Source organism: Sphaerodactylus townsendi, linkage group LG08 (genome assembly GCF_021028975.2).
Source record: "Sphaerodactylus townsendi isolate TG3544 linkage group LG08, MPM_Stown_v2.3, whole genome shotgun sequence".
Lineage (NCBI taxonomy): Eukaryota > Metazoa > Chordata > Lepidosauria > Squamata > Sphaerodactylidae > Sphaerodactylus > Sphaerodactylus townsendi.
This window is the reverse complement of record NC_059432.1, coordinates 7960510-7987416: the sequence shown is the minus strand read 5'-3', so window position 1 is coordinate 7987416 and position 26907 is coordinate 7960510. Positions and strand designations below refer to the sequence as shown.

Genomic DNA, 26907 nt, shown 5'->3' with positions numbered 1-26907 from the left:
TCACGAGTGGGTAAAAGGGCGATCTAGTCTTCCCGACTCTATGGACAAGGAGGACCGCGGCCGGAAGGGACGCCGCTGAGCGCGGCAGGCGGGATGGCGACCGAGAGGCCGGGGCCGAACGGCCGCAGGTGATTCGACTCGGGCGGGCGGGAGGGTCACCGGAAGCGGAACGTTCGCCTCACACGCCGCCGGCCAATAATGAGATGCGTGGGTGGCCCCCGGGTGGTATCTGGGCATGTGCAGAGGGCGCCGGGCAGCTCTTTGGGTCTTCTGATGGACTGTGACTGGGAAGTAAGCCCAGCTGAGCGTCCTTGTGAGTGGGCGCACTTCGGGCTGCCTGCTCTGGGCTGTGGGCATTTACATCCATTAATTGCATCCTAGGGCTGGACTTTTCAACCAGCCAGACTTGTTGTGGCTTTACTGTCAGTTTGTATATAGGTAGCAACACAGTGCACGTATTTCATTTGCACGTATTTTGCAACGAACATGCCTGACCCGTGGTTTCCCGGTCAGTTGACAACTCAGAAAACAACCGGCCACCTCCTCACTCTCTGCCAGGGGCCGCAACCCAGGCCGGCGGCCAGGTGCACTGGTAGGGCCGATCAGCTGGCGGGACAGCCCGGCCCTAGGATGCAATTAGTGGATTTGAATGCCCACAGCCTGAGGAGGCAGCCCGAAGTTCGCCCACTCACAAGGAAGCTGCTTTCAGGCACGTTCAGCTGTGTTCTTCAGACACTTATCTTGTCATAGTTTGCAAAAGAGTTGTGAATTCTGCAACCAGGCATTCCTAACTCTGCAAGTGCAGGTTTTGCAACTGGAATAAAATACTCGTTTGGGGAAAGTGATGGAGAGGCGTTGGCACCCTGTAACTCTTGCTTGGTGCACTTTACTAACGGCGATTTGCATTTCTGTTCCTGGGAATGTGTGGTTATCTCATCCTTTGACCAGCAGCAGTTTCGCTTTTGGCTGGAGAAGCAAGGGAGGAGAATGAGTGGGCCTTATATTTACTGCTGTGCTCAGAGAGTATCAGTTCTGGTAATAACCAGTTGTGTATCCATTGCAAACTCTCAATAAAATTAGCTGACTCTTGAGTCTGCCTTATCAAAAAAGAGCGTAGGCACGACACAGACAAGGTTGCAGTATTGTAGAGGAATCCTGTTAGGACAGCGTTCTCACTGTGCACAAGGCTAGATGGCCATCTGTCAGGAATGCTTTGATTGTGTGCCTGGCCCCTGGTGGTCTCTGCCAACTGTATGATTCTGTTCTACCACTGTTCATTCCTTAATTCATCTACTATGGCTGGATCCACCCAGTATAGATCTGATGCTTTTGGAGAGACTTCTGGACTTTCCTTTTGGTAGGAGGCTAGCTCTTTCCTTCAGTCAATCTACTATACCCCTCATGCTGTTAACAATGAGGGAACTGCTGACTCCCTTCCAAATTAATCCCAGCAGTGTTTCAGGAAGATAACAGGCAACCATTATTACCTCAGGGAAAGGACGGCCTAAATTTTTCAGAGAAGGTTCAGAAGTCTGGGTCAGGCCGTTGTACTAATAATGTGTCTCCAACAGGTGCAACAGTCCCATTTAAAGGCTGGCTTATATTTGCTATAGGAAATCAAGAAGTCATCCTCTGACTTACTCAGTTTTGCTGAACCCCTGTTGGTTTTTGTTCCTGATGTCTCAAAAGACTATTGCTTCTCGCCAGCTAGAAGACCTCAGTCTTCCCCAGGTGAGGGTCAAGATTTGGGCCTTTTGATGTCCCTCCATAATGATAACAATAACTCACTAATGGAATTTGCCAGTGAAAATAGTGCACAGACATTAACTGAAAATGCAGTGCTGGGCCAATTAGAAGATCTTCTAAATTTAAAGGAAGCACAGTTACCTATTTAATAATTCTACCTCCAAAATCAAGTAGGCCACATCAGATGAATAGGTTGCAGGCCATTGTAGAAAATATGGCAGATGTAATTCTATGGCCTAGTAATGTGAGAGATCTGATTCCACCTCAAGAAGGGCACTGTGTGGCACTGTGTGGCACAGACTCCTCAGGAAGCAGAAATGATGGACAGGGAAAAGAAAGCTGATCTGGAAGCCCATACAGAAGAACTGCATGTCCTTTATAGTGGATATCTGAGCCATTGAAGGTTATCAGAGAGGCACTGGATTTTAGTACCAATAATGAGCTTTAATTGGATATAATGAGGAGTAATACAAATTAGATATCAATGCTGATGGCAGATATTTTAAACTGGTCACGTAGAAATTGTACACAAACAGCAATGTTGGACAGCTAGGCCTTAACAGCAATGCAGTCAGTGTCTTGGGAAGTGTCAGGGTCGCGACCCTCTCTTAAGCTCCTGTTGCATGTTAAGTTTCTGTTTCCCAGTTCTCCCCGTTCCCGCCACTGGGAAGGACCGCCCACTCCTACCTGTATATATACTGGAACTGAGGGCAAGAACCCTCAGTTCCAGCACCCTGTATCTTAGGGCAACACAAATCAATAAAGTTCATTTCTTTGTTTCAAAGTCGACTTTGTCTGAGTGTGTCCAGCCTTACAGGGAAGCAGGGGAGAGGGACTGAGCTCATTCAGCCCCGTGTGGAGACCTTTCTCTCCTTCCCCCTCTCCGCTGTCTGCCAAGCTCACTTAGGTTTGGGAAATGGTGGTGGAGGGGAAGGAAAAGCCAAACGTTATTTGGCCTTTTTGGCCACAGGCATATTTGGCTTTATGAATACACCTGGGATTTATTATTGGTAAAAGAAAAAGCTGAAAAAAACTGATGTTCATTGTCTGAGGCATTCACGGCCGGAATCACTAGGATGTTGTAGGTTTTCCGGGTTGTATGGCAGTGCTCCAGTAGCATTTTCTCCTGTATTGTATTGTCGAAGGCTTTCACGGCCGGAATCACTGGGGTGCTGTGTGGTTTCCGGGCTGTCTGGCCGTGTTCTAGCAGCATTCTCTCCTGACGTTTCGCCTGCATCTGTGGCTGAATGCATCTTCAGGATCCTCTGAATGCTGCTAGAACGCGGCCAGACAGCCCGGAAACTACGCAGCACCCAAATTCATCTGTATTGCTTACCTTCTGGTGCTTATCTGCTCACACTGCCTACAGCAGCCTGTGATTCTACAGAAAAACAGAGGCCCAGAGATCTGCCTGACCCTCTTCACAGCCCCTGGTCTGGAGGGGCCTCTACAAATAAGCGAATGCACCTCCGCCATTTTCTGACTTTAAGCCCTTCTGCTGTAAAGTGGGCAGCAGCAAGAGGCGTTTCATCCACACACACAAGCTGAGCTCTCTAAGGGGGGTGGGGGTCAGTTTTGCAACAAGAAGCAAAGCCGCCTCCCTTTTTCCTGAATGCTACTGATCTGAATCGGTAGAAGCTTGTTGCCCTCTCAGTGGAACATCACCTGGGTTGGTGCTCCTTCACATGTTATGAATTGGGGAGGGTTGCAGAAGGAGAAGTGGCAAGAGAACATTGCAGTGGAGGGCAGGAGATGCATAGAAAGGAACCTGCACCTTTGTTTCAGCAGTGGTGGACCCCCTGTAGGGTCTTCCCAGTGGCCAGATGGGGCTCCGCAGGCTCTCAGAGGGGCAAGAGGGACACTCCCCATCTCAGACGCTGTGTCCTGGAGCTGTGCGCTTCTGACCTCTGACACTCTGCGGGGGGCTTTTTCCTTATCAGAAAGGCAGTGGAGCTGGAAAGAATAATCCGGGAGGAGCTGGCCATCTTCATCCAGTCCCATCTCCCAGCTGCTGACCTGAGGTATGCCACAGCCTTCCTTTTGAACAGGAATAGGGAGTGTCAAGTTTTATCAAACAAAGCATGATGTTGAGTTTTCCCAGGAATGTTGTGTCTTTCTGACCTCTGTTTGCCTCTCAGATGTAGGCTGAAGTTCTTGTTCAGTCCTCAGGTCTCTGCCGTGGTTCCAAAATCATCTTGATGGTTCCTAAAAACTTTCTGTACTGAATTTCTGTAATGAAATGCACAGAGGACTGTTTTTCAACTGGGAGATATCCTTCTCCTGAAGGACCAATCTGGATCTCAAATGAATTTGCACAATGCCGTGACATTTGACACTTTTTAAAAATTCTGGCTTGGTTTTCAGTGGGTAGAGCAAAACCAAAGGATAGTGCTGTGGAATTACAATTGTGATTTTCATTTTCACTGTTTACCTTTTTCACATATTGTTCTCTAACTCAGTCATTTAATGGCAAACTTTGAGCATTTTGGTTGACTGAATAGGTGGAAGCATGAATCAAAGGATCTTCCTGTCGCTTCCCTTGGCTCTCCCACCCCCAATCCCCCGAAATTCCATGGATATAAGGAATTTTCTCAGATTGCATTATAGTTTGAAGTTTTTCAGATGGTTACAAGTGTCATTAATTTTAATTTCAAATTGAATTAGTTTACTATTAATTACTATGAGTGCTGTGACAGGAAACTTCTTAAAATATATATTGAATAGCAGTAGGCAAAGTGAGTTCGTAGAAAGTGTTGGGTTTATTATCTGCAAGCCATCCAGTCTGTGTCTGAAAATATTCTTTGCTCCCATCCACATCTTCTCTGATGTCTGGAGACTCCGGATGCCACTAAAGGCCGGACTGTTCTTTAATTGAAAAAAAACACACAATTTTGCAGATATAAAATATATTTTATGTCAAAGAAAAAACATTTCTGGTTCTGAATCTATTGTGGACTCGTGTTTGTGGGAGATAGAGAAATGAGCCATCAAGTAACTTCCAACTTATGGAAACACTATGATTTAATGACCTCCGAAATGTCCTGTTGTGAACAGTCTTGTTCAGGTCTTGCAAACGGAAGACCTTTAAGGAGTCAGTCCACCTCATGTTGAGTCGTCCGCTTTTCCCAGTGCCTTCAGCTTTTCCTGGCATCTCATATTGTAATAGCAGTCAGCCAAATCTTTGGATACTTAAATCCGTGACTGGATCTGTGAACAGGCAAGGCAGATCTTTCTACAAATCTGGGAAGGGTCCCAGCTTTGCAGAAAAATCTGAAATCTAAAATAAACATTTGAGAATGTAAAGAATCTGAAAGTGATAAAAGGAGCACCTGTAGCTTCAAGCACTGGATTCCCCCAGTGGCGGTTGTCTGGCAGCCACAGATTCCCAGCTTGGTTCTGCTAGTAAAAGGCAGTGGGGAGAAGGCAGGACCCTTTCCAGGCCTAGCTTTGGCCTTTGAGGGAGGACTTATTGAGTCCATGCTTGGCTAGGGTTTCCAGCTGAAGGTTAGTGAATTCATGGAGATTTTGTGGTAGAGTCTGAGGAGAGAAGAGTTTGGGGAGGGGAGGGGAGAGGAGAGGAGAGGAGAGAAGAGTTTGGGGAGGGGAGGGGAGAGGAGAGGAGAGGAGAGGAAGGGAGGGGGGTATTAGCTGAATGTAATGCCATAGAGTCTACCCTCTTAAACAGCCATTTTTCCTCCAGATCTCTAACATCTGGAGATCAGTGTAATTCTGGGTAATCTCCAGCCCTCACTTGGAGGTTGGCAACACTGATTTTCCTGAGGAAAGGCTCTTTGTAGGATGGAATCTACAGCATTATTCCCTTCTGGGGTTCTCTTCCAACGTTCCCCTCCACAAATCTCTAGGAAATCTCTCCCAACCTGAAGTTGGCAACCCTCAGGGCAGCTGATCTTGGTAGTTGGGAAATCTGTTGTGATTCCGGGAGAGCTGTGTTACGCTGCTGCTTTTGGGCAGGAGGAGCAGGTGGCTGGCTGGGAGAGGGAGGGAGGGAGGGAGGGAGGGGGCAGGAAAAGAGAGAAAGGGACAGGCATGGAGGAGAAAGAAAGTAAGAAAAAGAGCAGTAAAAGGTAGGAAAGATGAGAGACAGTGAAAAGGGAGCAGGCCAAGGTGGGGGGAATGGGATCGCTGCTCCCAAAAGTCTCTTGCGGGTCCCCACTTGATATTGGCTTTTCATGGCCAAAGTTCAGTCATTTTGGCTTCTAGAAAGAATTCAGGCTTAATTTCATCTAACACTGTCTTTTTGGTGGTCCACAGTACCCATAAAACTCTCCGCTAGTTTCGGAGAGAGTGATGAGTAGATGAAAAGGATTTTAAAAAGAAAAATCTCATGTATGTCTTATCGTATCAGGTCTTTATCCTGATTTTCTTAACCAAAATAGTTGTTTGTTAAGAAAGTCAGCTCCCAAATTGGTTAAATCCAGCATTCATCTCGGAAGCGGCTGTGGATTCTTTCCTCCCCACAAATGCAGAAGGAAGGAGAAAAGCCCCGTTCCCCTCCCTCTTTGCTCTCTGTGTTTCCAGTGAGATGGATGAAGTGTTCTTCTCTTATGTGACAAACGTTCTGGAAGACCTGGGATCCCCCAAATCAGTTGAGGAGAACTTTGACATGGAGGCCTTTGTTGAAATGATGGAAGCCCACATCCCAGGCTTTGCAGAAATCAACAGGTATGTGCTGGACCCCAAACACTCCCCAACACCGAAAGCCCACTGGACCAAAGCTATCATTTTGTGTTGGGGGCCTTACTGTGGGCGGCACATTTCTGATGGCAAAGCATGACTACCCTGATCCCCCACCCCAGGAGACATGAGCATGCTAAATATTAGGCACGCTGTCCATTTCTGTGCCAGTGTGGAGTAGTGGTTAAGAGAAGTGGACTCTAATCTGGAGAACCGCATTTGATTTCCCAATGCTGCATTCCTTCTGGGTGACGTTGGACCAGTCACAGTTCTCTCCACTCTCCCAGCCCCACCTACCTCACTGGTTATATGTTGTGGGGAGAGGAAGGGAAGGGGTTCGTAAGCCACCTTGAGTCTCCTTACAGGAGAAAAAGGCAGGGTATAAATCCAAACTCTTCTTTCCGTGTGTCCTTCTGGGACATTCAATCAAGTTTCACACAAGCTGATTATCCAGAGTTCAGTTTATACGATCAGCCTTGTTTGTAGCACAAAACTTCCCCCATTTTGCAAGAGAGCAGCACTTGCACTGTTGGGCGAGGGCTGTGATACCCAGGTTCAAACCCCTCTGCTGTGAAAGCTGGCTGGGTGGCTTTGAGCCAGTCACACACACTCAGGGCTGTTCAGAGGACCAGACAGAGGAGATGAGAAAGATGTCCTTGGGGAAAAGCGGGGGTATAAATGAAGGGAGTAGATGAATTGTTCACAGTTATCTTCTCCACTGCATTGAACTACTTGATTCCTATTGAAGCTCAGATTTTAGAATGTTAAATCATTAAAAGACCCTTCCCGGCTCTCCCCACCTAACACTCCCCTAGATGTTGTAGTGGAATGGGGGGGGCAGAGGGGGCCCTGCCAGCCACAGAAGCACCCAAAGTTGGTCTTGCGATGAAAAAAATAACCATTCTTTTCTTGCAGTGGGAACGTTTATGGGATGATGTTTTCCCTCTCAGAAAGGCTTTGTGAAGCCCGCAGCAAACGTAAGTTCAACCATGGATATATGGGCACAAAGAGTGACTGGCTGATTGTGAAGGCTAAATGAAGTGCCGGTCTTGCTTCTAGTTAGCAGAGGGATTGCCAGGATGCTGCAGAAGGTCAAGAACTCAGCTGTTGTGGCAGCCCAAATAAAGAAATGCACACTGAGGGACGGTGCAAAAGCAACATGGGTGTGCCGAGTTGTCATTCTGCCTTACTCCCACCCTTCCAGTCCACCTCCTTGAGCCCAGCAAGGGTCAAAATGTATTCAAATCTTCGTACAGCTGTCAGTACCCTGGTCTTTGGCTTTGCAGTAGAGAGGCTCCATTCATTCTCGAAAAAGCTAGAGAGCCCCAGTATTATTTGTAGAGCAGACTTGGCAGGGTCAGCAGAGTGGACCACCAGAGAACTGAGACTGAAAGGTCCCAAACAGCACTGTGCTGCATTTCAGATGAAAATGATACATAATGGATCCAGACGGCATCAACAAGCAGAAACATCTAGAAATGACACAAGGCATGCAGATCAGTACAAGAGGTTCCCTGCTGTTGTGTTTCCTTGATCTTTCAAATAAAATAGACTCAGTTGTAAACAAATCCATTTATTGATAAGAGAATCAGAATAAACACACATTGATTCAACTGGTTCTGGTGGGTTTTCTGGGCTGTGTGGCCGTGGTCTGGTGGATTTTGTTCCTAACGTTTCACCTGCATCTGTGGCTGGCATCTTCAGAGGTGTATCACAGAGAAAAGTCTGTTTCATACTGTGTCTAAGTGAGAAGGGAAAGTTTAGTGGGGTATACTGTCCATGTCCCAGGGTGGGGAACCAATCATTAAGTGTTTGGGTGGAACTTGCTATGCAAAGGTGTGCTTGAGTGCGTTGTATTGCGGGTGGGGTTATCAGTCCATTTTTTAAGTACTGGGAGCCAGGCTTTGCTAATTTTTAACATCTCTTCTTTCTTATTGAAGTTGTCCTGGTGTTTGTGAATTTCAGGGAGTGCCTGTGCCTGCCACTCATCCTCAGGTCTCAATCTTTACAGTGGAAATACTCTTGCTGAGTAGCTGGTACTGATGGGAAGCACTGTAAAGATGCAGCCAACTTATGACCCACCCACCCCACTCCCGCCCCTGTAGGGAGATGAACAGGAGGTTTGCTACTGCCGGCCTCTGCATAACCACCCTGGGCCTCACGGTGGACCTCCCAGCCGTGCACTAGCCAGGGCTGCCCTGCTGAGCTTCTGAGAGCTAACAGGATTGGGTTGCCTGGAGCATCTAGGACAGGGGAGCTAGAAGCCAGCAATCCCGCGTATGGGGGCCATCTTTGCCACTGCCCTCCCAGATGTGCTGCCCAGCACCCAAATGAGAGCCAACCCTTGCTTTCTTCTGAGCAAAGAGGGCTTCAAAAGTGCCCAGGGGCCATCCTCACCTTTGCATCTGTAGGGAGCACATATTTGGAAACAGAGGAGGATGCTGAGCTGGGGACAACGGGTTTGTAATGGTGGAGCCATACTGGTTCAGCTTAAAAAAAAGGTTAACTTTAGATGGAAGACAGAGTGGGAAGCCATTCCACTCATTTCTCTTGCTTGCCAGGGCAAAGCTAACTCTTTTTAGAATGGTGCTGGCTGAGCAGATGCACCACTATGGCCTGAGAGGTCACTGATATACATGTTTTGTGTATTGAAGAAATCACTTCTCCGACTCCTGTGCAGAACAGAAGCTGGGTACCTTCCGAAGCACAGACCACCACTGAGGAAGAGGGTGCAGGGACCACTGAGGAAGACCAGCTGTCGTATTCATCAGTAGGGGAAGCCCTGGCACAGGTACAGTTTGGAAGAAGAAGAGTTTAGATTTAGACCCCACCTTTCTCTCCTGTAACGAGACTCAAGGTGGCTTACAAGCTCCTTTCCCTTCTTCTCCCCACAACAGACTCCTTGTGAGGGAGGTGGGGCTGAGAGAGTTCCACAGAACTGTGATTTGCCCAAGGTCATCCAGCAGGAATGTAGGAGTGTGGAAACACACCTGGTTCACCAGATAAGTCTCCACCACTCAGGTATACTGTCAGGTATACCAGTTCTCCAGGTTAGATTCCACCTGCTCTTAACCACTACACCACTCTGGGTTTGTAGGCAGTTAGAATCATGGAAGGGGCTATACGGGCCATCTAGTCCAGGGGTCTGCAACCTGTGGCTATCTATCTATCTGTCTGTCTGTCGATCTATTAAATTTATAGGCCGCCTCACCCCCGAAGGGCTCGAGGCGGCTCACAATATGGGTTCTCTAAGACAGCAAATCAATACAACACAAAACTTAAACCCATTAAAAACTTAAGCAGCAGTTACTAACAATAAATACAGATTAAAACAACAGAGGCAGAGACCAAGGGGCCATCCTGGCAGGGGTTGATGGGATTTGTAATCCATGAACATCTGGAGAGTCGCAGGTTGCAGACCCCTGATCTTGTCCAATCCCTTGTTCTGCAGGACCAGGGTAAAGTATCCCTGACAGGTGTTCATCCAGCTGTTGCTCTAAGACTGCCATGGAGGGAGAGCTCACTACCTCAGTAGGCATCACATTCTACTAGTGAACTACAGACAACTGCTACTGAACTGCAGACAATTCATGGTCCAGAAGGTGGAAGAAGCAACGAGGGGAATGGCTATTTTAGATCTGTTCCTAACCATAATGATGACCTAATCAGTGGAGTGGAAGTGGTAGGATCCTTAGGTAGAAGTGATCATGATCTCCTGGAGTTTGTTATACAGTGGAAAGGGGATGCAAAGCATTCTAGATTTTAAGAAAGCAGATTTCAGTAAGCTTAGGAATCTACTGGGTGCGATCCCGTGGTCAAAAATACTAAAAGAGAAAGGAGTGCATGATGGCTGGGAGTTTCTTAAAAGTGAGATCTTGAGGGCACAATTTCAAACAGTTCCAATGCGGAGGAAAAATGGGAGATGTCTAAAGAAACCGGGATGGCTGTCTAAAGAACTTTCAACTGAGTTAAGATTTAAAAAGGACATGAACAAGAAATGGAAAAGGGGGGAAATCACTGAATTCAAACAAATAAGCAGGATATGTAGGGAGAAATAAGAAAAGCTAAAGCTCACAATTAACTGAGACTTGCCAGAGTGGTTAAAAACAACAAGGCCGTTTCCGCACAGGCGGAATATGGCGGCCTGGGGACGGCAAAAACGCCGTCCCCAGGCCGCCATTCGCACAGGGGGCGCAGCTGCATCGCAGCCGTGCCGCCCTCGCGCCGCCCGACCGGCGCCAAGACGGCGTTTCCGGAGTGCGCTGGGAAGCCGCTGCCGTGCGAACGCTGGTTTGAAGCCGCTGCCGTGCGAACGGCAGCGGCTTCAAGGCGCCTCCCCCCCACACACACTTACCTTGTCCCCGGGCCTCCAGTGCGTCACCGAGGCCTGGGGACCCGCCCCCCTGCCCTGCGACACTGGAGCAGGCGCGCAGGGCCGGGGGGGCGTGTCCTCAGGCCTCGGCGACGTGCGGAAACGGCCCAACAAAGGCTTTTATGGTTATGTCTGTAGCAAAAGGAAGACAAATGATAGTACAGAGTCACTGCATGGACGAGATGGCAAAATGCTAACAGGGATGGAGAAAAGACAGAACTACTCAACATTTTCTTTGCCTCAATCTCTTCCCAAAAAGGAATTGGTGCTCATCCAGGGGAAAATGTAACAGAAGATACAGTAGGAGAAATTCAGCACAGAATAAATAAAGAGAGTGCAGAAACACCTGACTACCTGACTACTTTAAATGAATTAAAATCTCCAGGGCCTAATGAACTACATCCCAGGGAATTAAAAGAACTGGCAAAAGTAATCTCAGATACCCTTGCTATAAAGCCCTCTACAATACTTGCTATAATCTTTGAGAACTCCTGGAGGACAGGAGAAGTCCCAGAGGACTAGAGGAGAGCTAATGTTGTCCTCATCTTCAATAAGGGGAAATTACTGTCCAGTCAGCCTGACATCGATACCAGGGAAGATTCTGGAGCAGATAATTAGACAGACGGTCTGCCAGCACTTAGAAGGGAATACTGTGATCACAAAAAGTTAGCATGGGTTTCTGAAAAACAAGTCATGCCAGACCAATCTTATCTCTTTTTTTGATAGAGTGACAAGCTTGGTAGATGAAGGAAATACTTTGGATGTAGCATACCTTGATTTTAGTAAAGTTTTTGACAAGGTGCCCCATAATATTCTTGCAAGTAAGCTAGTGAAACATGGGCTAGACAATGCTACTATTAGATGGATTTCTAATTGGTTGACCGAATTCAAAGGGTGCTTATTAATGGCTCATCTTCATCTTGGACATAAGTGACTAGTGGGGTGCCACAGGGTTCTGTCCTGGACCCAGTGCAATTCAATAGTTTTATCAGTGACTTAGATGATGGAATAGGGGGCATGGTAATCAAATTTGCAGATGACACCAAATTAGGAGGGGTAGCTAATACCCCAGAGGACAGAGTCAGAATTCAAAATGACCTGGACAGATTAGAGAGTTGGGCCAAAACAAACAAAATGAACTTCAACAGAGATAAATGTAAATTTCTATACTTAGGCAGAAAAAATGAAATGCACAGACACAGGATGGGTAACACCTGGCTTGACAACACTACATGTGAAAGGCATCTGGGAGTCTTAGAAGACCACAAATGGAACATGAGTCAGCAGTGTGATGCGGCAGCCAAGAAAGTCAATGCGATTCTGGGCTGTATCAATAGGAGTATAGTATCTAGACTGAGGGATGTAATTGTACCTCTCTATTCTGCATTGGTCAGACCTCACCTGGAATATTGTGTACAGTTCTGGGCACTGCAATTCAAGGAGGATATTGACAAGCTGAAAAGTGTCCAGAGGAGGGCAACCAAAATGGTAAAAGGTTTGGAATCCATGCCCTAGGAGGAGAGACTTAGGAAGCTGGGGATGTGTAGTTTGGTGAAGAGAAGTTTAAGGGGGGACATGATAGCCATGTTTAAATATTTGAAGGGATGCCATGTCAAAGAGGGAGCAAGCTTTTTTTCTGCTGCCTCAGAGACTAGGACACGGAGTAATGGATTCAAGGTGAAAGAAAAGAGATTCCACCTAAATATTAGGAAGAACTTCCTGATCATCAGGGTTGTTCGACAGTGGAATACACTGCCTCGGAGAGTCGTGGAGTCTCCTTCTTTAGAGATTTTTAAACAGAAGCTGGATGAACATGTTGGGAGTGCTTTGATTGTGTGTTGCTGCATTGCAGGGGGTTGGACTGGATGACCCTTAGGGTCTCTTCCAACTCTATGATTCTACCCTTACTGTAATCATATTTTTCCTACTATTCAACCGGTACCTTACAACCTGTAATTTATACACATTATTGTGAGTCCTATCCTCCGCTGCCTGCAGCGCCCTACCTTTCTCTAAGTGACAGCTTCTCACATATTAAAAGACAGCAATCTGGCCCCCCATCCCCCCACAACCTCCTCTTCTCCAAACTAAACATTTGCAAGTTCCCTCAGCCTTTCCACAGGCCCCTGAGCATCCTCGTTGCTCTCCTCTGCACCTGCTCCCTTCTGTCCACATTCTTTTTGAAGTGAGGCCTCCAGAACTGCACACAACGCTCCAGGTGAGGCCTGACCAGTGGGACTATGTGGGACTTTGGGTGTTATGCCTCTGTTGATACACTCTGTTGATACACTCTGCATTAGCCTTTTTGTTTCTTTTCTGAATCACACTGGCTGCTCATATTGAGCTTACTGTCCACCTGTACCCCAAGATCTTGTTCCCAAACACTGCTACTCAGTAGTGTATCCCCCATCCAGTATGCATGACCCTCATTTTTGTTACCCAGATGTAGAACTCTACACTTCTCCTTGTTGAATTGCATTTTGAGCACAGATGCCCATTTTTCTAGTGTGTTCAGATTTCTCTGAATTCTGCATCTTCCAGTTTGCTGGTTTTCCCAGTTTAGGATCATCTGCAGATTTAATGAGTGGTCCCTCCACCCCCTTGTCCCCACTGAAAGCAGCTTTCAGCTCTTTCCTCTTCCTTTGCCGCCCCATTTACCCACCGGCAGCCTGGGGCCCTTGTGGGACCTGCGCATCAGCCCAAGCTATAGGTGCTAATGGTGGCTGAGCACCTGACACCTGTTGGGCTGCAAGCGGAGCATCCCCGGGAGGCTGCCCAGGGGCCAGGCATAATTTATTGATTTATTTTTCAATTTATATCCCACCCTTCCCAACAAGGCAGCAAACATCAATAAAATTAACAATAAAACCAAAGCAATCATACAATATAAAACCAATACCGACACAAACTATCATTTAAAAACATTCATAATAACAATAAAAAACAGATGGCAATAAAACCTTAACCAGACACCCATCAGTTGCTGTTGTAAAAGACGGAGGTCCTGTCTCAGCTCTTCATGCCTCTGTCACAGGAAAGCCATCTCTCGCACCTGTCCCCTCCCCAATCTTTGGAGCTAAGGCGCCCCAAGGACGCAAGCAGGTAGTGATAGAGAGTCACCCGACTTCCTGCCCCACGATGACAGATGCAACTCTTTTCTCCTGGGACTGGGGAAAGCCTAGTTATCTACAAAGCGTATGAAGCCAATAACGAAAGAATGCCATTGGTTGCTTATAGCAGGCTGGTTACGTACAGCAGCATTGATTTGTAACAAGCGGTTACACTGAGTTAGGAATGCATCTCAATCACCTAGGTGCTATCCCCGACATACTCTGAGGCTCATGGTTGAAAGTGCTCCACTTTTAAATTGAAGTCGGCCCGCGGGGGTCGCAAGGAAGAGGCGAGACGCGGTGATATCATCCGGTGGAGAGACCCAGCAGCAGGAAGCGTGCGATCCGTGGATCTGGCAACTCTGCCGTGTGCTAGTCCCTGGCACCTTTTATTAGGGTTTACGATAGGGGCGTGCATGGGAGGCGGGAGAGCGGGAGAATATCATATGATACATGACATCATGGGGTTGCCTACGTGCGGGAGGAAACGTTCGCGTCCGGGTCTAATCCATACCTGGGGGCAAGGGCCCCTTTGTCCCTTTGTCTGGGACACCTGGTGACCGTGAGTCAGGTAGTTCATGACCTGTGACTCACGGGGGGTCTGGGGGGATGGGTGAGCATGTGCGCCCAGAAGGACACAGATGGCACAGGCATTCCATGCGCTCTTTCTGAGGTTCTGCTGGGTTCGCGGGGCTCATCTCTACATCAATGTTTTTAAATTTGCTCCACTTTTCCAAAAATGTCTAAAATGTGAATTGAATATGGGCAAAAACAACTCTCGTGTGGAGTGTGTTTTTGTCTAGGTGAAGTATGGCTTGTAAGGCCTGCTCCATGCCTTCGCCAAAGGCAAGGTAGGAACCGGCATTGTTGTGGGGAAAATCTTGGCCTGCAACCAGTTACTGTGAGTGGAGAGAAGCCAACTGACTCCCCCTCAGTTTCTTTGGTTCACCCAGAGATCCCTGCCCAGTGGAGGCTCCTTCGACCACTTCTGAACGAGCGGCGGCAAAGCCCAAAAAGACGCAGAGACCCAGGCACCTGGCGGGCACAGAGGCTGGTGTGAGTCAGGCTCCCCAGGGCAAGAGCCAGGAAAGGGGCCTACTTCCGGGAGATCAGTCGGTTTCAGTTCCGCCACCCGCTGTGCAGTCTGTCTCCGCCAACGTCCTCCTCATCACATGGATGGAGTTTCATTTTGCATCCGTCCACCTCCTCCCAATAACCAGACTCAGGGCTATCGAAATCAGTTTATTGCATCAGGGTAAACAAACAGGTGCGCTCCAGAGTGCTTTTGCTGGTCCTAACATTCCCATGCCAGGCAGCAGCCGATGTCCCCCGCTGTGCACCCCTTTCCTCCTTTCCCAAAGGAAAAGTGTTCCTCCAAGGTTGGCCTCTGGTTTTCTCAAGATCATACTAAGTGACTGAGAAAATGTGTTGTCAGAGACTATGACGATTCCTACCTTGCCTTGTCTAGCTAATTCTACTGGCAGTTAAATTGATTTGCATACTCAGAGATCATATGATAGACTGTTTCTCATTTTTTGGTTTAAAAGATTTTGAGTTGTATCCACCAAACCATTTTCTAATGGAGAACAATTTGTCCATCAGAAAGAAGACACAGGATTCCTGACCCATAATTTGTCATGTATAATAATTGGGGGGGGGGGGGGGGGCCAAAATATAGAAGAAGAAGAGGAGGAGTTTGGACTTCTATCCCCTCTTTCTCTCCTCCAGGAAACTCAAAGGGGCTTACAATCTCCTTGCCCTTCCCCCCTCCCAACAACAAACACCCTGTGAGGTGGGTGGGGCTTATAGACTTTGAATACCCTCTTTGAGAACTGTTTTGGGTCCGTGGGGGGAGGGGGGGCCAAGCACCATCAGTCTGTTCTGTTTCGCTTTTTAAAGGCTTGAAGCCCTATGAGTAAATCTGAGAGAATGGATGTTTTCGAAAACAACATTTAAGCAGCTGCGGCACAGCAGGACTGAACTATTTTTCAGAACTGGGTCCAGAGAACAGGAATGAACACCAGAGCTGGAAAATAAGTCTGAAAAAATATGAAATAAGCCAGAAATTAATCCTGCAAACAGAATAACGATTGTTATTAATATTCTTGAATCCTCTTGGAACTTAATTAGTTCCATCAAGGAAACGGACGGGACCATCCAGTGAGTCCCTCAGACTGCCGGTGAGCAGCCCTGTGGGCCGGGCTCATTCCAGCAAGCCAAGAGCAGCAGGGCTGCTGCTGTGCTCTCACACGCAAGCACCCCTGCCCCATCCAAATGCCCGTCGTGGGGGAGGTTAATTTTATTTGCACTGAGCACTGCTTGTTGCCGCCAGGCCAGCTGGCAGCTCTTCGCAGCACCCTTGCCTAAGGGGAGATCAGATCCAGCTACCAAAGGCGCCAGGACAAACACCTCCAGGCTCCCTCCGAGTGGAACCTTTTGCTCTCCCCTTCTGCAGGCACTCCACTGACCCTTGAAAACGCCTGCTCATGGCACCTGCCCCTAAGTCAGCCTTCATTTAAGCCCCAGAAGAAGAATCACCCATTCGTGGTAGTCACTTGCAGGGGGGGGGGGGGGGGGGCTTTCCAGAAGGTGCATCTGCTGCTTTCTGGGCTCATGCTGCCCTTGTCTTGCCCTGGGTAGGACCCTCAAGGCGAACTAGTTGATGCTGTGGACATGGTGCTGGAGATGTTCCCAGCATGCACCGTGAGCAAGGCTACAAAGGTGCTGGGCATGGCCCTGGGGAACCTGGAAGAGGCAGTGCAATTCCTCCTGGAGGAGGAGCCGCTTGGCATGGCGGGCACCACTACCATGCAGGTATGATTCTTCAGGTGAGCTGGAAGGGCCAGGCCAGAGTGGGAAATCTTTTTGTCATCCAGCATTAGAGGTGAAAGAGACAGAATAAGCCCTGATGTCCACCTATAAGGGAAATATAGAAAGCATAGGAGATTTCAGTCAGGAAATGTACTTTTCTGTATTCACAATCCTGTAGTGCACGGGAGAGGGTACATTGATGGCACACCCGAAAGGTTTCTGCTGCCTTGTGATTGAAAATCAAACCAAGCCAAGAGGCGAGGCGAGCATCTGCACTTCATTGCCTTGGGAGGGCTTTAAGGTTCAGGAAGGAGTTTGGATGCAGAATGTGGGAATGAGCACTGAGAGCAATAATGGAATCGAGCACACACATCCTGTTTAAGTCAGAAAATCCATCAATCTTCACCTGTTGGGTAACATCAGCCTAGCAGGAAAAAGAGGCAGATCAGGATGGCAGGAGGGGAAGGCCGAGGGTGCAAAGTTGGCACTGTGAGGACTCTACAGGTTGGGCATAGAGATGCACTCTCTTCTGCAGACTTCTGAAAGGGTGACTGTCCAATCACTTAGAGGGGCATGAAAGAGACCGGGGGGGGGGGGGGAATGTTCTGAGGCACCTCTTATGCCTACGGCTTTACACCAGCCCCCACCCCATTATTCTAATACAGGACTGTTTTGAAAGCCATCTCTGTAACAGAGCCAGGGCCTTGCATGCAGTCTAGTCCAGTGTCGGCTTGGGGCAGTTCTGGTCCAGTGTTAAGCCAGTCTCTGGCTGTTAGTATATAATACAGGAAATAAATCTGTGACTTCATGGCATCTTTCCTTTTCACCTGACTTCTGCATGTTCTGCTTTCTAATTACAGGAAGCTTCAAGACCTGGCAAATCATGCAAGCAAGATGAATGCAAGCAGTTTATCTTACAGAAGTAAGTAACAAACCACAAATATCCATCCCAAAGCCAAGCTGGCCATTGTAGTCCAAACTGTTGGTCTCATTTCTACCTTTCAATGGAAGATGTTTAAACAGCTAAGGGTGGATTGCAGCCATGCCTTCCCTTTGAAAATGATGATCCAACCACCATAACTTAAGCTTCAGCCAGATCCAGGCTTGATTATTGAAGTATGCGCTTTTTGAAAGGTTGGTTGTGAACGCAGCTGCCAGGTTGTTCAGAATGTGTAACAGGATCTCTGTGTTTGCACTGTCTACCACTGAGTTTCTGGCCCCAGTTCAAAGTGCAAATTTTATCTGCTACAAATCTAAACAGTCTACATCCAAAACACCTCAAAGGCTTCCTTCCTGCTCTTTTATGATCCTACATGTACACTAAAATCCTCCTCAGAGGCCCACCTGCCCTCGCTTGTGTGGGTAATTTGGTGCACGGGGCCTTTTCCACAGTGGTTTATTTTATGCTCTTCATTAAAACATTTATCTTGCTATTCCCTTCATTTGTAACCTTGAGTCAGGCTTCCAAAAATATGTGTATAAACAACATCTGACACATGTCTGAAAGAGCCTCGTGTTCTTTGGGCTGTTCTGTATGTTTCAGATGTTTGTTTCTACACCTAATTTTGATACATATTTTTGGAAGCCTGACTCAAGGTTACAAATGAAGGGAATAGCAAGATAAAAGAAAGAATTCAGTATCTCGCCACACACTCTCCCAAGCACCCCATACAACCAAGTGTGTATTTCCAGCAAATGTGTTCTTGAACAAGACTGCTTTGTTCTGCCTTCAAACACCAGGCGCTGGGCTTGACTCCAAGATGGCGGAACTGCCTCCTGGGAGATCAGCCTGGCCGGCGGCCTTCAGGCATCAGGCAAATGTGATACGGGAGGCTTTATCAATTTACCCGCAGCAAAGCCCATTGCAGGGGAGGTACATCTTCCCCAGCAATGGGTTTAACTGGGGCCGAAGCGCTGCTGCCCCCCACCCCAGTGCTCCTAGCGCAACCCTTTCCACCTACCTGGGGGTGAGTCTGTGGCTTGGGGATAGGAGAGGTGAGAAAGGTGTGGCTTGGGGTAGGTGAGAAGTTGAGGATTGGGGCAGGTGGGTGATAGGGTGGGAAGGTGAGGCTTGGATGGGGAGGGTGGAATGAGGATGCTTGCGGGGGGAGGCAGGAGGGCTTTGCTGGCCGGCAGAGCAGCATGCAGCAAGGTGCCGCTGCTCTGCTGGCAGGGTGGGCTTCTGGGGGGTGGGAGGGATCCAACGTCAAGCAGGGGAGGGGGTGGAATGTCAGCCACCAGTGGGTGAGTCCTGCTCGCCCATTGGGGGAGGGTTTGGTGCTGTGACATTCCATCCTTTAGCCTTTTATTATGGTTAGGATAATTTGAGCATTGCCATGGATACTTTTTGTGATGATTTAAGGGACTTTGCTGGCCTTGTTAGTCTTTTTTTTTTTACTATTGTGTTGATAGTTTGAAATTTTTAATAAACTCTTAGCTATCAGATAGATTTTTTTAAACCAAGGGGCCAGAAATTAGTTCTGTATTTCTTAGCACAGAAGCTGAAGTTGAAATACAGGTAGCCAGTTTCAAGTCTTGACCAGATTCAAAAATCTCAATTCAAAATGTCATGTTTGATTTTTCAACTGTAATGGATTTGAATTCAAGACACATCTTGCATTCATCTCCCTTCCACTCACAGCCTAGAGAAAGAAGGAGGGTCCTAGAGCTACTCTCCAGTGGAGCACAAGACAGCAAAACTGCCCTGGTCTCCTGTGGCTAAGACTTTTGCTAGCAACGCTTCCTCCTGCCAAAGAATGAGTGGTAGACACAGGTGTTACATGGGAAGGCCAGTCCCCTTTGCCCCAGCCAGGGGATGCACAGGGCCCTCGTCAACTTTTTTAAAAATGTGAATGACAACAAAATTAAAGCTGGTGAGAAAAGGAGCTGCTGCTGCCCCCCCGCCCCCCGTGTCCCTGACCTGCGCTGGAGCCAGAGACCTTTGTGCAGGGAGAAAGACAGAGCTTCTCAGCAGCAAGGAAAGAAGCCCTTCCCTGGTAAGCATGCAAGCACGCACCCTGCTAAGAACACTTGCTGGCGCTCAGAGATGGCCTTGCTCTGTGTTGTTGCAGGTACATGATGGTGGATAGTGAAGAAGACCAGAAGACACACAAGCCAGCCCCACCAAAGGAGGTCAGTAGCACGAGCCCAGGAGAGGGACGGGAACTGAGCACTGCAGCAGCCTCAAACCCAGAAAAAAAGGCTCCCCAGGGGCTGCAGGCTGTCTCGAAGGGGGGCTTGCCCCTAGAAGGGCACAGCAGCTGTACTGGCCAGTAGAGGAGTGTAAAAGGTCACATAGTGGTGCACACGTTGGCTGGTGGCATAACACATCCCTGGCAGAAGTCAAAGTGGCTTCTCCAGTAACAGCAGAGATGCCTTCGGGTGTCGGAATTGCTGTTCTGTTCTACATATAAGCATTTGGTCAAGGGAGCATCAGCGCTCCAGCCAGTCCAAGCCAGCTTTCCACTTGCCACTGACTGAGAAGCCACTGTGAAAGGTTGGGCAAAACCTCTTGCTTCAGGTGGCCTCTCGGGGTAGTTTCCTTCTGTGTCTCTGCCTTCTAGGGGACTGAATCATGCAATCAGAGTTGACTCAAGAGATGCACCAGAATTGCCCAGCAGAAACGGGGTACCAGTCTCATGTCCAGTAAACCTTGAGGAGGTGCAACAGCCAACCTCCAAGGGCAGATCCCTGCATTGGCCTTTAAATTGTGGCAACCCACAGTTCAAGAACTATTCCAGTCCCGTGGGGAACAAGGGTTCAACAGCCTCACTGAGTGGCCTCAGTTTCCTTTTTTTTCTCCCCAGGCTCCCAAGAAGTTGATTCGCTACATCGACAACCAGGTAGTCAGCACCAAAGGGGAGAGATACAAGGACCTCAGGAAGCCGGAGGGCGAAGAGATGAAGAAGACATACATCAACCTCAAACCAGCCAGAAAGTATAAATTCCACTGACTGGTGCTCAGCCCCCACCTTCTCTCTGACAACTGCCGGAATCTTCTGCAGGATGCATTGGATGGGGCCTGGAACACCTCCTGTTTACTGACGCAAGTGGCGTAGCGCTCCAGAGGCAGGCGCCACCGCAGCAGGGGCGCAGGGTGCACACATGCACCAGGCACAGTTCCCCCTCGCTCTGCCCTTGGACATCCCAGTTAGAGAGGAACACCGTCTGTGACCCCAAGAGCCAACAGTACACACTCCACCACAGGATACATTGTGGGGAATCAAGGAGACACTGCCACACCTCAGGGCCTCCTCTTCCCTGTTCACAAGGATTTCCGGAACCAGGCTGTTCTGCTCTCTATCTTAAGCCTTTAGAAATCTGCATAACATAGTCACTTTCACCTGGTAGAAAGCAAGAACCAACCTGTAAGACTGCACAATGGAAGTACAGTTTTGTCTGGAGCAAAGTCCTGTGCTACCTTTGAACACCCATCTGGTAATGTTACACAAATACTCCATCCCTAGCAGTAGACCCCAGGCCGTGCACGCACACTGGAAACCCTACAGCCAAGTCATGCTCACAGAAGGTGCCACCGGATGAGGAGAAGGCAGCCGGATGAGGTTGTGTGGGGGCTTTCCTTCTCAGCACTCCCTCCTGTAAAAACACCCTCTCGCCCCTTCCCAGCAAGCTGTGCTTACAAGTAATTCTCCCAAATCGCCACTCATTAATGGAATTCCAGACGAACTGGAATTCCTTGTTGGGCTGCTTCTTTGCACCCACACTGCACTGGTAAGAGTCTGCCTTTAAATGCTCATACAGTATACAAGCTGGCTGATATGCAGATAGGCCTGCTTTTCTGAGCCCGTCATGGGCACACACACACACACACTGCTAGTCCAAGACAGGCACCACACCTTTCGGCCCTTCCCCTTCTTAGCAGCAGTCCAGTCTGCTAGATCTGGAGGTTGATGAATGGGGCGTAGCCCACCATGCCCTGCAGAAGAACCACAGCCAGCTGCAGCGGAGGTTCCACGTCCAGCTCCACCCCACGGCTGCGCAGGACGCTCAGACTGGACTCCACCACATCGTTGCAGTGCTTCACCTTCAAGGCACGCAGCTTGGGACAGTATTCAGCCAGGGTCCTACCAAAAGAGGGCGGAAAGAGTCAAGGTCACGAAAACCAGACAGAGTCCCTGGACAACACTGCAGGAAGCACAAAAATGGGAGTCTTTGATAGAAGATTGGGCTGTGATAAGCAGCCACTTCTAAGGCAAGAGATACCAAACTGCCCTAACTTCTGTAACCCCAGACCTATAACCGATCAAGATGTCTTATTCTATTGACTGCCCTGCATCATCTGCCTCAAGCCTCAGTGAGAAAAGCAGACTGTGAACATTGTGAATAAATAAATACCGAAAGTCAGCACATTTGACCTTGCCCCTGTTTTTTGTTCTGGACCGTGGGGAAGGCGGCCTGGGGCTCTCTGTACAGGAGCTTTTCCTCCCGGAAGTTGCTCTCTCCACTGCTTCTCAGCTGCCTCTGAACCCATGCCCGTCACCATTACCCCTGCGCAGGAGCAAAGCATCGTCCAGCAAGCCAGACAGGTGCAAAGAGAAGGTCTACAGAGCATTCCCTGGGTCAGCCACTTGGGGGGCGGGGAGGGAAGCTAAGAACTGGTGGCGTGATTTTGGTGTTGTGGTTTTCAAAGGCAACATGCAAGAGCCACACTGAAAAACTTGGGTCTTGTTCAATTTGTCTGGGACACTCTTGGCTGGCCCCCAAAATCCCAAGCAGGGGGACTGCACAGCTGCCAGTTGCCTCAGAGGGGGGATGTGGCCCTAAGCAGTGGGGAGGGGCTGGTGACAGTCTCCAATAGTGGGGAGATGGTCTGTAATCTTCCAGCATCCTCTGTTGCCAACTCTGGGTTAGAAAATCTCTGGGCATTTGGAACCTAGAGAGGGCAAGGTGTAACGCCAGGGAGCCCACCCTCCAAAGCAACCATTTCAGTCATTGGGGGAGCAGTTGTAATTGGATTTCAGTGACCCTTCACACATCCCTTAGTTTTGAACAGGTCCCACCCGCCGAAGTACAACCAAAATAAAATATGCCAATAAAGTACATGCTCATGATCCTACAGAAGAGGCGTGATCAGTACCATTCCCCCAGTCAAGGGTGTCATATTAAATACAGGATTCCACAGACACAGGCCAAGGGCACATTTCTAAGAAGCCCTGACGTGCCGTTAGGCCCAGCCGCTGAACTGTAGCTTCAGGCCCCAGCCTTTCTTCTGTTTTGATGTTTCTCTTATTCACTCCCAAAGGATCACATTTGAACCCAAGGCCACACGGACGAGACCCAGACAACTGGAGAGGACCCAACCAACTTATCATCTGCCCCCACCCCCTTTCAAGGGCTTCCTGAGAAGCCAGCTTTCAACCTTTACAGTCCCAGCCTTCCCAATGGTGGGAAGCGTACGAGAATAAGAGCAATTTTGTTTAACGCTCAAGCCATCATGGGGTGGGGCTTGGCTTTGAAGGATCCGGGGTGTGTGTGTTATTTTCCTCCCTCTGTCTCCAGTAGTCATCACACCCTCCTGTCCATGGCTCCATTGTATCTGGAGCCACACTGATCTCCCTGCGCCCCCGCCTCTCTACTGCAGTCGACACAGCATGCAAACCACAACACAAATACGCCCCTGGCTTAATGCAGAAACCTCAGGGGATGAGGGGATGTGTGCACGGCGCCCAGAAGAGGAACACTGGGGAAATGGCCTCCCTGTCGCAGCAAACACCCTGCTTGGGTCCACCGGCCAAGCTGTGGCTTACCTGATGGAGTCATTCTTGACCCGCAGGCAGCCTGTGAGGTCCAGGTGCTCCAGTTGGGGACAGCTTTTGGCAATCTCTTCCACAGCTGCATCACCCACGTTTGCATTGACAGCCAACGAGAGAGACTTCAGTCTAGCGCACCTCCGCACAAGGTAGCAGATGGCGTCGTCCTTCAATTGCCGGCAGGCCGTGAGGTCCAGGGACTCCAGCTCTTTGCAGTGATCTGCCAGGCTGCGCAAGGAGAGACTGTCCACCCACTCACAGTGGGCCAGGGAGAGCTGGCGTAAATGGGGGCAGCTCAGGGAGATGGCCACCAAAGTCTGCCGGCTCAGCTGGGTGCAGCCACTCAGCTCAATGTGCTGCAAATGGTGGTTCTGGCTGATCACGGGGAGGAGCTCCATGTCCGACAGCCAGGCAGAGCAGTTTCGAAGGGCAAGCTGCTGCAGCGCTTCGTTGTCTTGCAGCAGGACGCAGAAGGCCGACTTGGGAATGTGAGGCCCAGCCTGCCGTGGGCAAGAGAGCAATCGACTCAGAATGCAAGCAGCACTCGCCCGTCCCGGCACAAACCTGTAAGACTCCTTTCTGCATGACCACAGGGCCCCCCATGGCAGTGGCCTTGTAGGTCAGGACATTCTCCCAGACTCATCCTCTGGGTGGGGATATGGAGGGATCTCCAACCCCAGCCAAACCCCTCTCACCTTGCTCTCTTTTTTATCTTTGTGCTGAGCTAGACAGAGTGCTCTACAGAATTACCAAGGGTGGAAGCTATCCTAGATTGTTTTCTCCATATTAGATCCACAGTTCAAAGTCTAGTTATATGACCCAAGACACCCCCACAGATAGACAGACACCCCCATACTCAACCAGGCACCAAATGTTTTTGAAAGCATTCCACCTGAAGTCTTGAGAATGGATGGATGCTCATCAAATATGAACACCATGCACTTGTATCTCTCCCTGACCCCACCCTCACCAAGCCATAACCCTGACCTTTTTTAGGGGAGAGAAATAACATATAACAGGAGATGGTTCTTTTTAAAAGGATGCAACCGCGGCCTGTTCTGATACTTGTAAACTTCCCTTCCCAATTCTTCCCAGAATGACTTTCCGCTAAAGTTGATAGGAATTGTTGTTCTCAAGTCCCGCAAACTGAAAAAAGGAAGAGGGATTTGGATTTATGCCCCGCCTTTCTTTGCTGCAAGGAGACTCAAGGCGACTTACAAACTCCCTTCCTCTCTCCACCAAAGTCACCTTGTGAGGTCGGTGGGGTTGAGAGAGTTCTGAGAGAACTGTGACTAGCCCAAGGTCACCCAGCAGGAATAGCGGGGAAACAAACCTGGTACACCAGATAAGAGTCTACCGCTCATGGGGAGGAGTTGTGAATCAAACTCGGTTCTCCAGATTAGAGTCCACCTGCTCTTCACCACCACACTGGCTCTCATGGTGTAAGATAAGGAAACAAGTTTCCATCAGCAATCCAGCAGTTTCTGGGCAGAGGCTACTAGACAGCTGTTGGCATGATGCATGCCATCATCTCTACCACAGCAAGTATGCTTGAAATAGCGGGCATACAAATCAGCAATATGATCATACTGAAAACAGACACTGCCACCAGGGTACATTCAGTTTTGGAGCACATGTGCAACTAGCGCACTCTTACTAGTTGGGACAATTTTCAACCAAATCCACAAGGAGCAATTTACCTTCCCTTTGCTCACTTATACCCAAGGCCAGCTGGTTGGGGACACCCACAGACATAAATCAGAAAATGGGTCGTTTTAAACTGTCGGACAATTTAAAATGTCAGAGGGAATGCCAATTCTCACCGCTCCAACAAGGGTGAGATACATACAGATATCTCTCTGGCAGTTGATAAACAGGAGAGAGATGGGCAATTTTTAGCCCAGAAGCCTCTGCTAAATTCTTGTCCAACTAGCTAAGGGTGACTTCTAGATTAGGTCCTGAGGTCTTGGGACTCTGTTAAGACAGAAGTAGCTCCAATGGTGCCTTAAATAGCACAACGACAAGACCACTCCCAAATAAGATCTCTGCTGGGACCAAAACAGCATCTCTAACTATCAGCCAGTTGGCAAGATGCTGGAGTGATGCTCCAGGATGTGGACGTGGATCAGCTAGACCAGGGGCCTGTGGACACATTGGGAATTCTGACACGCCAAGGAGGGCGCAGCAACAAGACGGCTGCCACAAAAGGTGGAGACAGATGCAAAACAATTGCCCTGCTTAGCTTCAGTAACACAAGCGCAAATCCTTGTGTTGTGTTTGCAGCTGCTACCAAAGGAACATTTAAAAATATTTGCCCAGCGGGAACGCTCCAAACTAGCAGGTGAACTCTGGAAGGCAGTGCTGGCAAGTTGCTGTCCTGCACTGTGTTGTCTGAATAACCCTAACTCCTGCCCTTCTCCCAGGCTCCTCCGGACACTCCTAGAGCTGCCCTGGGTGACGGCAAGAGGGCCGGCATGGCTCGGTCCAGCCAGGCGCAGGTAGGTCCCTGGCAGTGCCCAGCGGCCTCTTGACGGGCTGCCAGCAGCCCCTGCAGTTGGGCCAGACAGACTGGAGGGGGGGCTCGGAAGGGCCGCTGGGTGCGGGGGCGATTAAAGGGGGCCTCCAGAAGGGGGGACGAGCAGAGGGGCGCTTCACTCCTTCTGTCTGCGCGTGGGGTAGGTCCTTGCCAGCCCTGGACCCATAAGCAGGTGGGGGGAGGGACCCCAAGTGGCGGACCCCCTGCCCCCCCCCAGCAGCAGGAGGAGGAGGGGGCGTCGTGTCCAGCCGCGGCCCCAGCCTCCCTTGGCCGCCCTGGGGGGTTGGAGTGGGCGGCGGACCTCCCTGCCCCCCCCCCCGCCCCGTTCGCGGGCCCCACCTGTTCGGCGTCGAAGCGTCGTAGCCGGGCGAGGTGGAGGCGGACGAGGGCGCGGAAGGCGCGGCTCACCCTCCGCAGGCTCAGCAGCTGCCGCAGCGGCAGGCGGGACAGCACGAGGGGCCCCAGCACGTCCTCCCACGGCAGCTCCAGCAGCCCCCGCGCGCGCCTGCGAGGAGGAGAAGGAGGAGGAGGAGGAGGAGGAGAAGGAGCCCCCCAGCCCCCGGGGGTGGGAGGAGCCACGGCCCAGGCGCCCCCGCCCCCGCCAGCCCGCCCCCGCCCCCGCCCCTCGCCCCCGCCTCACCTGGGGAGCCCCCCGGCAGCCTCCGGCCCCGGCAGCACCTCCATCCCCCCGCCCGTCGCGCCGGCCTCTGCCCCCGGGCGGCGCCTCCTGATCGCGTCACCCGCCCGGCTCACCCCCCACGGCCACGCCCACGGCCACGCCCACGCCTCTCCTGGGCGGCGCCGGGCTGAGCAGCAGGGAAGGGCCACCCCCCCCCTCCCCGTGGAAGAGCCGCGGCGGCTGCAGAC

General features: G+C 49.9%; 2 protein-coding genes across 5 annotated transcripts; one reads left to right on the top strand and one right to left on the bottom strand.

The window, feature by feature from the left end:
- CUEDC2 (CUE domain containing 2) lies at positions 1 to 22103 on the top strand. 4 transcript variants are annotated; one of them, XM_048505575.1, is made up of 10 exons: positions 55 to 128; positions 1614 to 1731; positions 3687 to 3767; positions 6286 to 6429; positions 7357 to 7418; positions 9096 to 9232; positions 16564 to 16737; positions 17595 to 17656; positions 19806 to 19866; positions 20541 to 22103. In XM_048505575.1, exons 4-10 carry the CDS (start codon positions 6290 to 6292, stop codon positions 20685 to 20687), a joined length of 783 nt encoding a protein of 260 aa, XP_048361532.1. In that variant the 5' UTR covers positions 55 to 128; positions 1614 to 1731; positions 3687 to 3767; positions 6286 to 6289; the 3' UTR covers positions 20688 to 22103. The 4 variants fall into 4 exon arrangements, with proteins under 4 accessions (XP_048361530.1, XP_048361533.1, XP_048361531.1 ...); XM_048505573.1 differs by lacking the exon at positions 1614 to 1731 and having other exon boundaries at positions 1 to 128; XM_048505576.1 differs by lacking the exons at positions 1614 to 1731; positions 16564 to 16737 and having other exon boundaries at positions 1 to 128.
- Positions 15153 to 26785, bottom strand: FBXL15 (F-box and leucine rich repeat protein 15). Its single transcript, XM_048505577.1, has 4 exons — positions 26681 to 26785; positions 26380 to 26545; positions 23502 to 24004; positions 15153 to 21818 (listed from the first exon to the last, which is right to left on the bottom strand). The coding sequence occupies exons 1-4, from the start codon at positions 26722 to 26724 to the stop codon at positions 21629 to 21631; spliced, it is 903 nt and encodes a 300-aa protein (XP_048361534.1). The 5' UTR covers positions 26725 to 26785; the 3' UTR covers positions 15153 to 21628.
- Between the last annotated feature and the right edge of the window lie 122 nt (positions 26786 to 26907).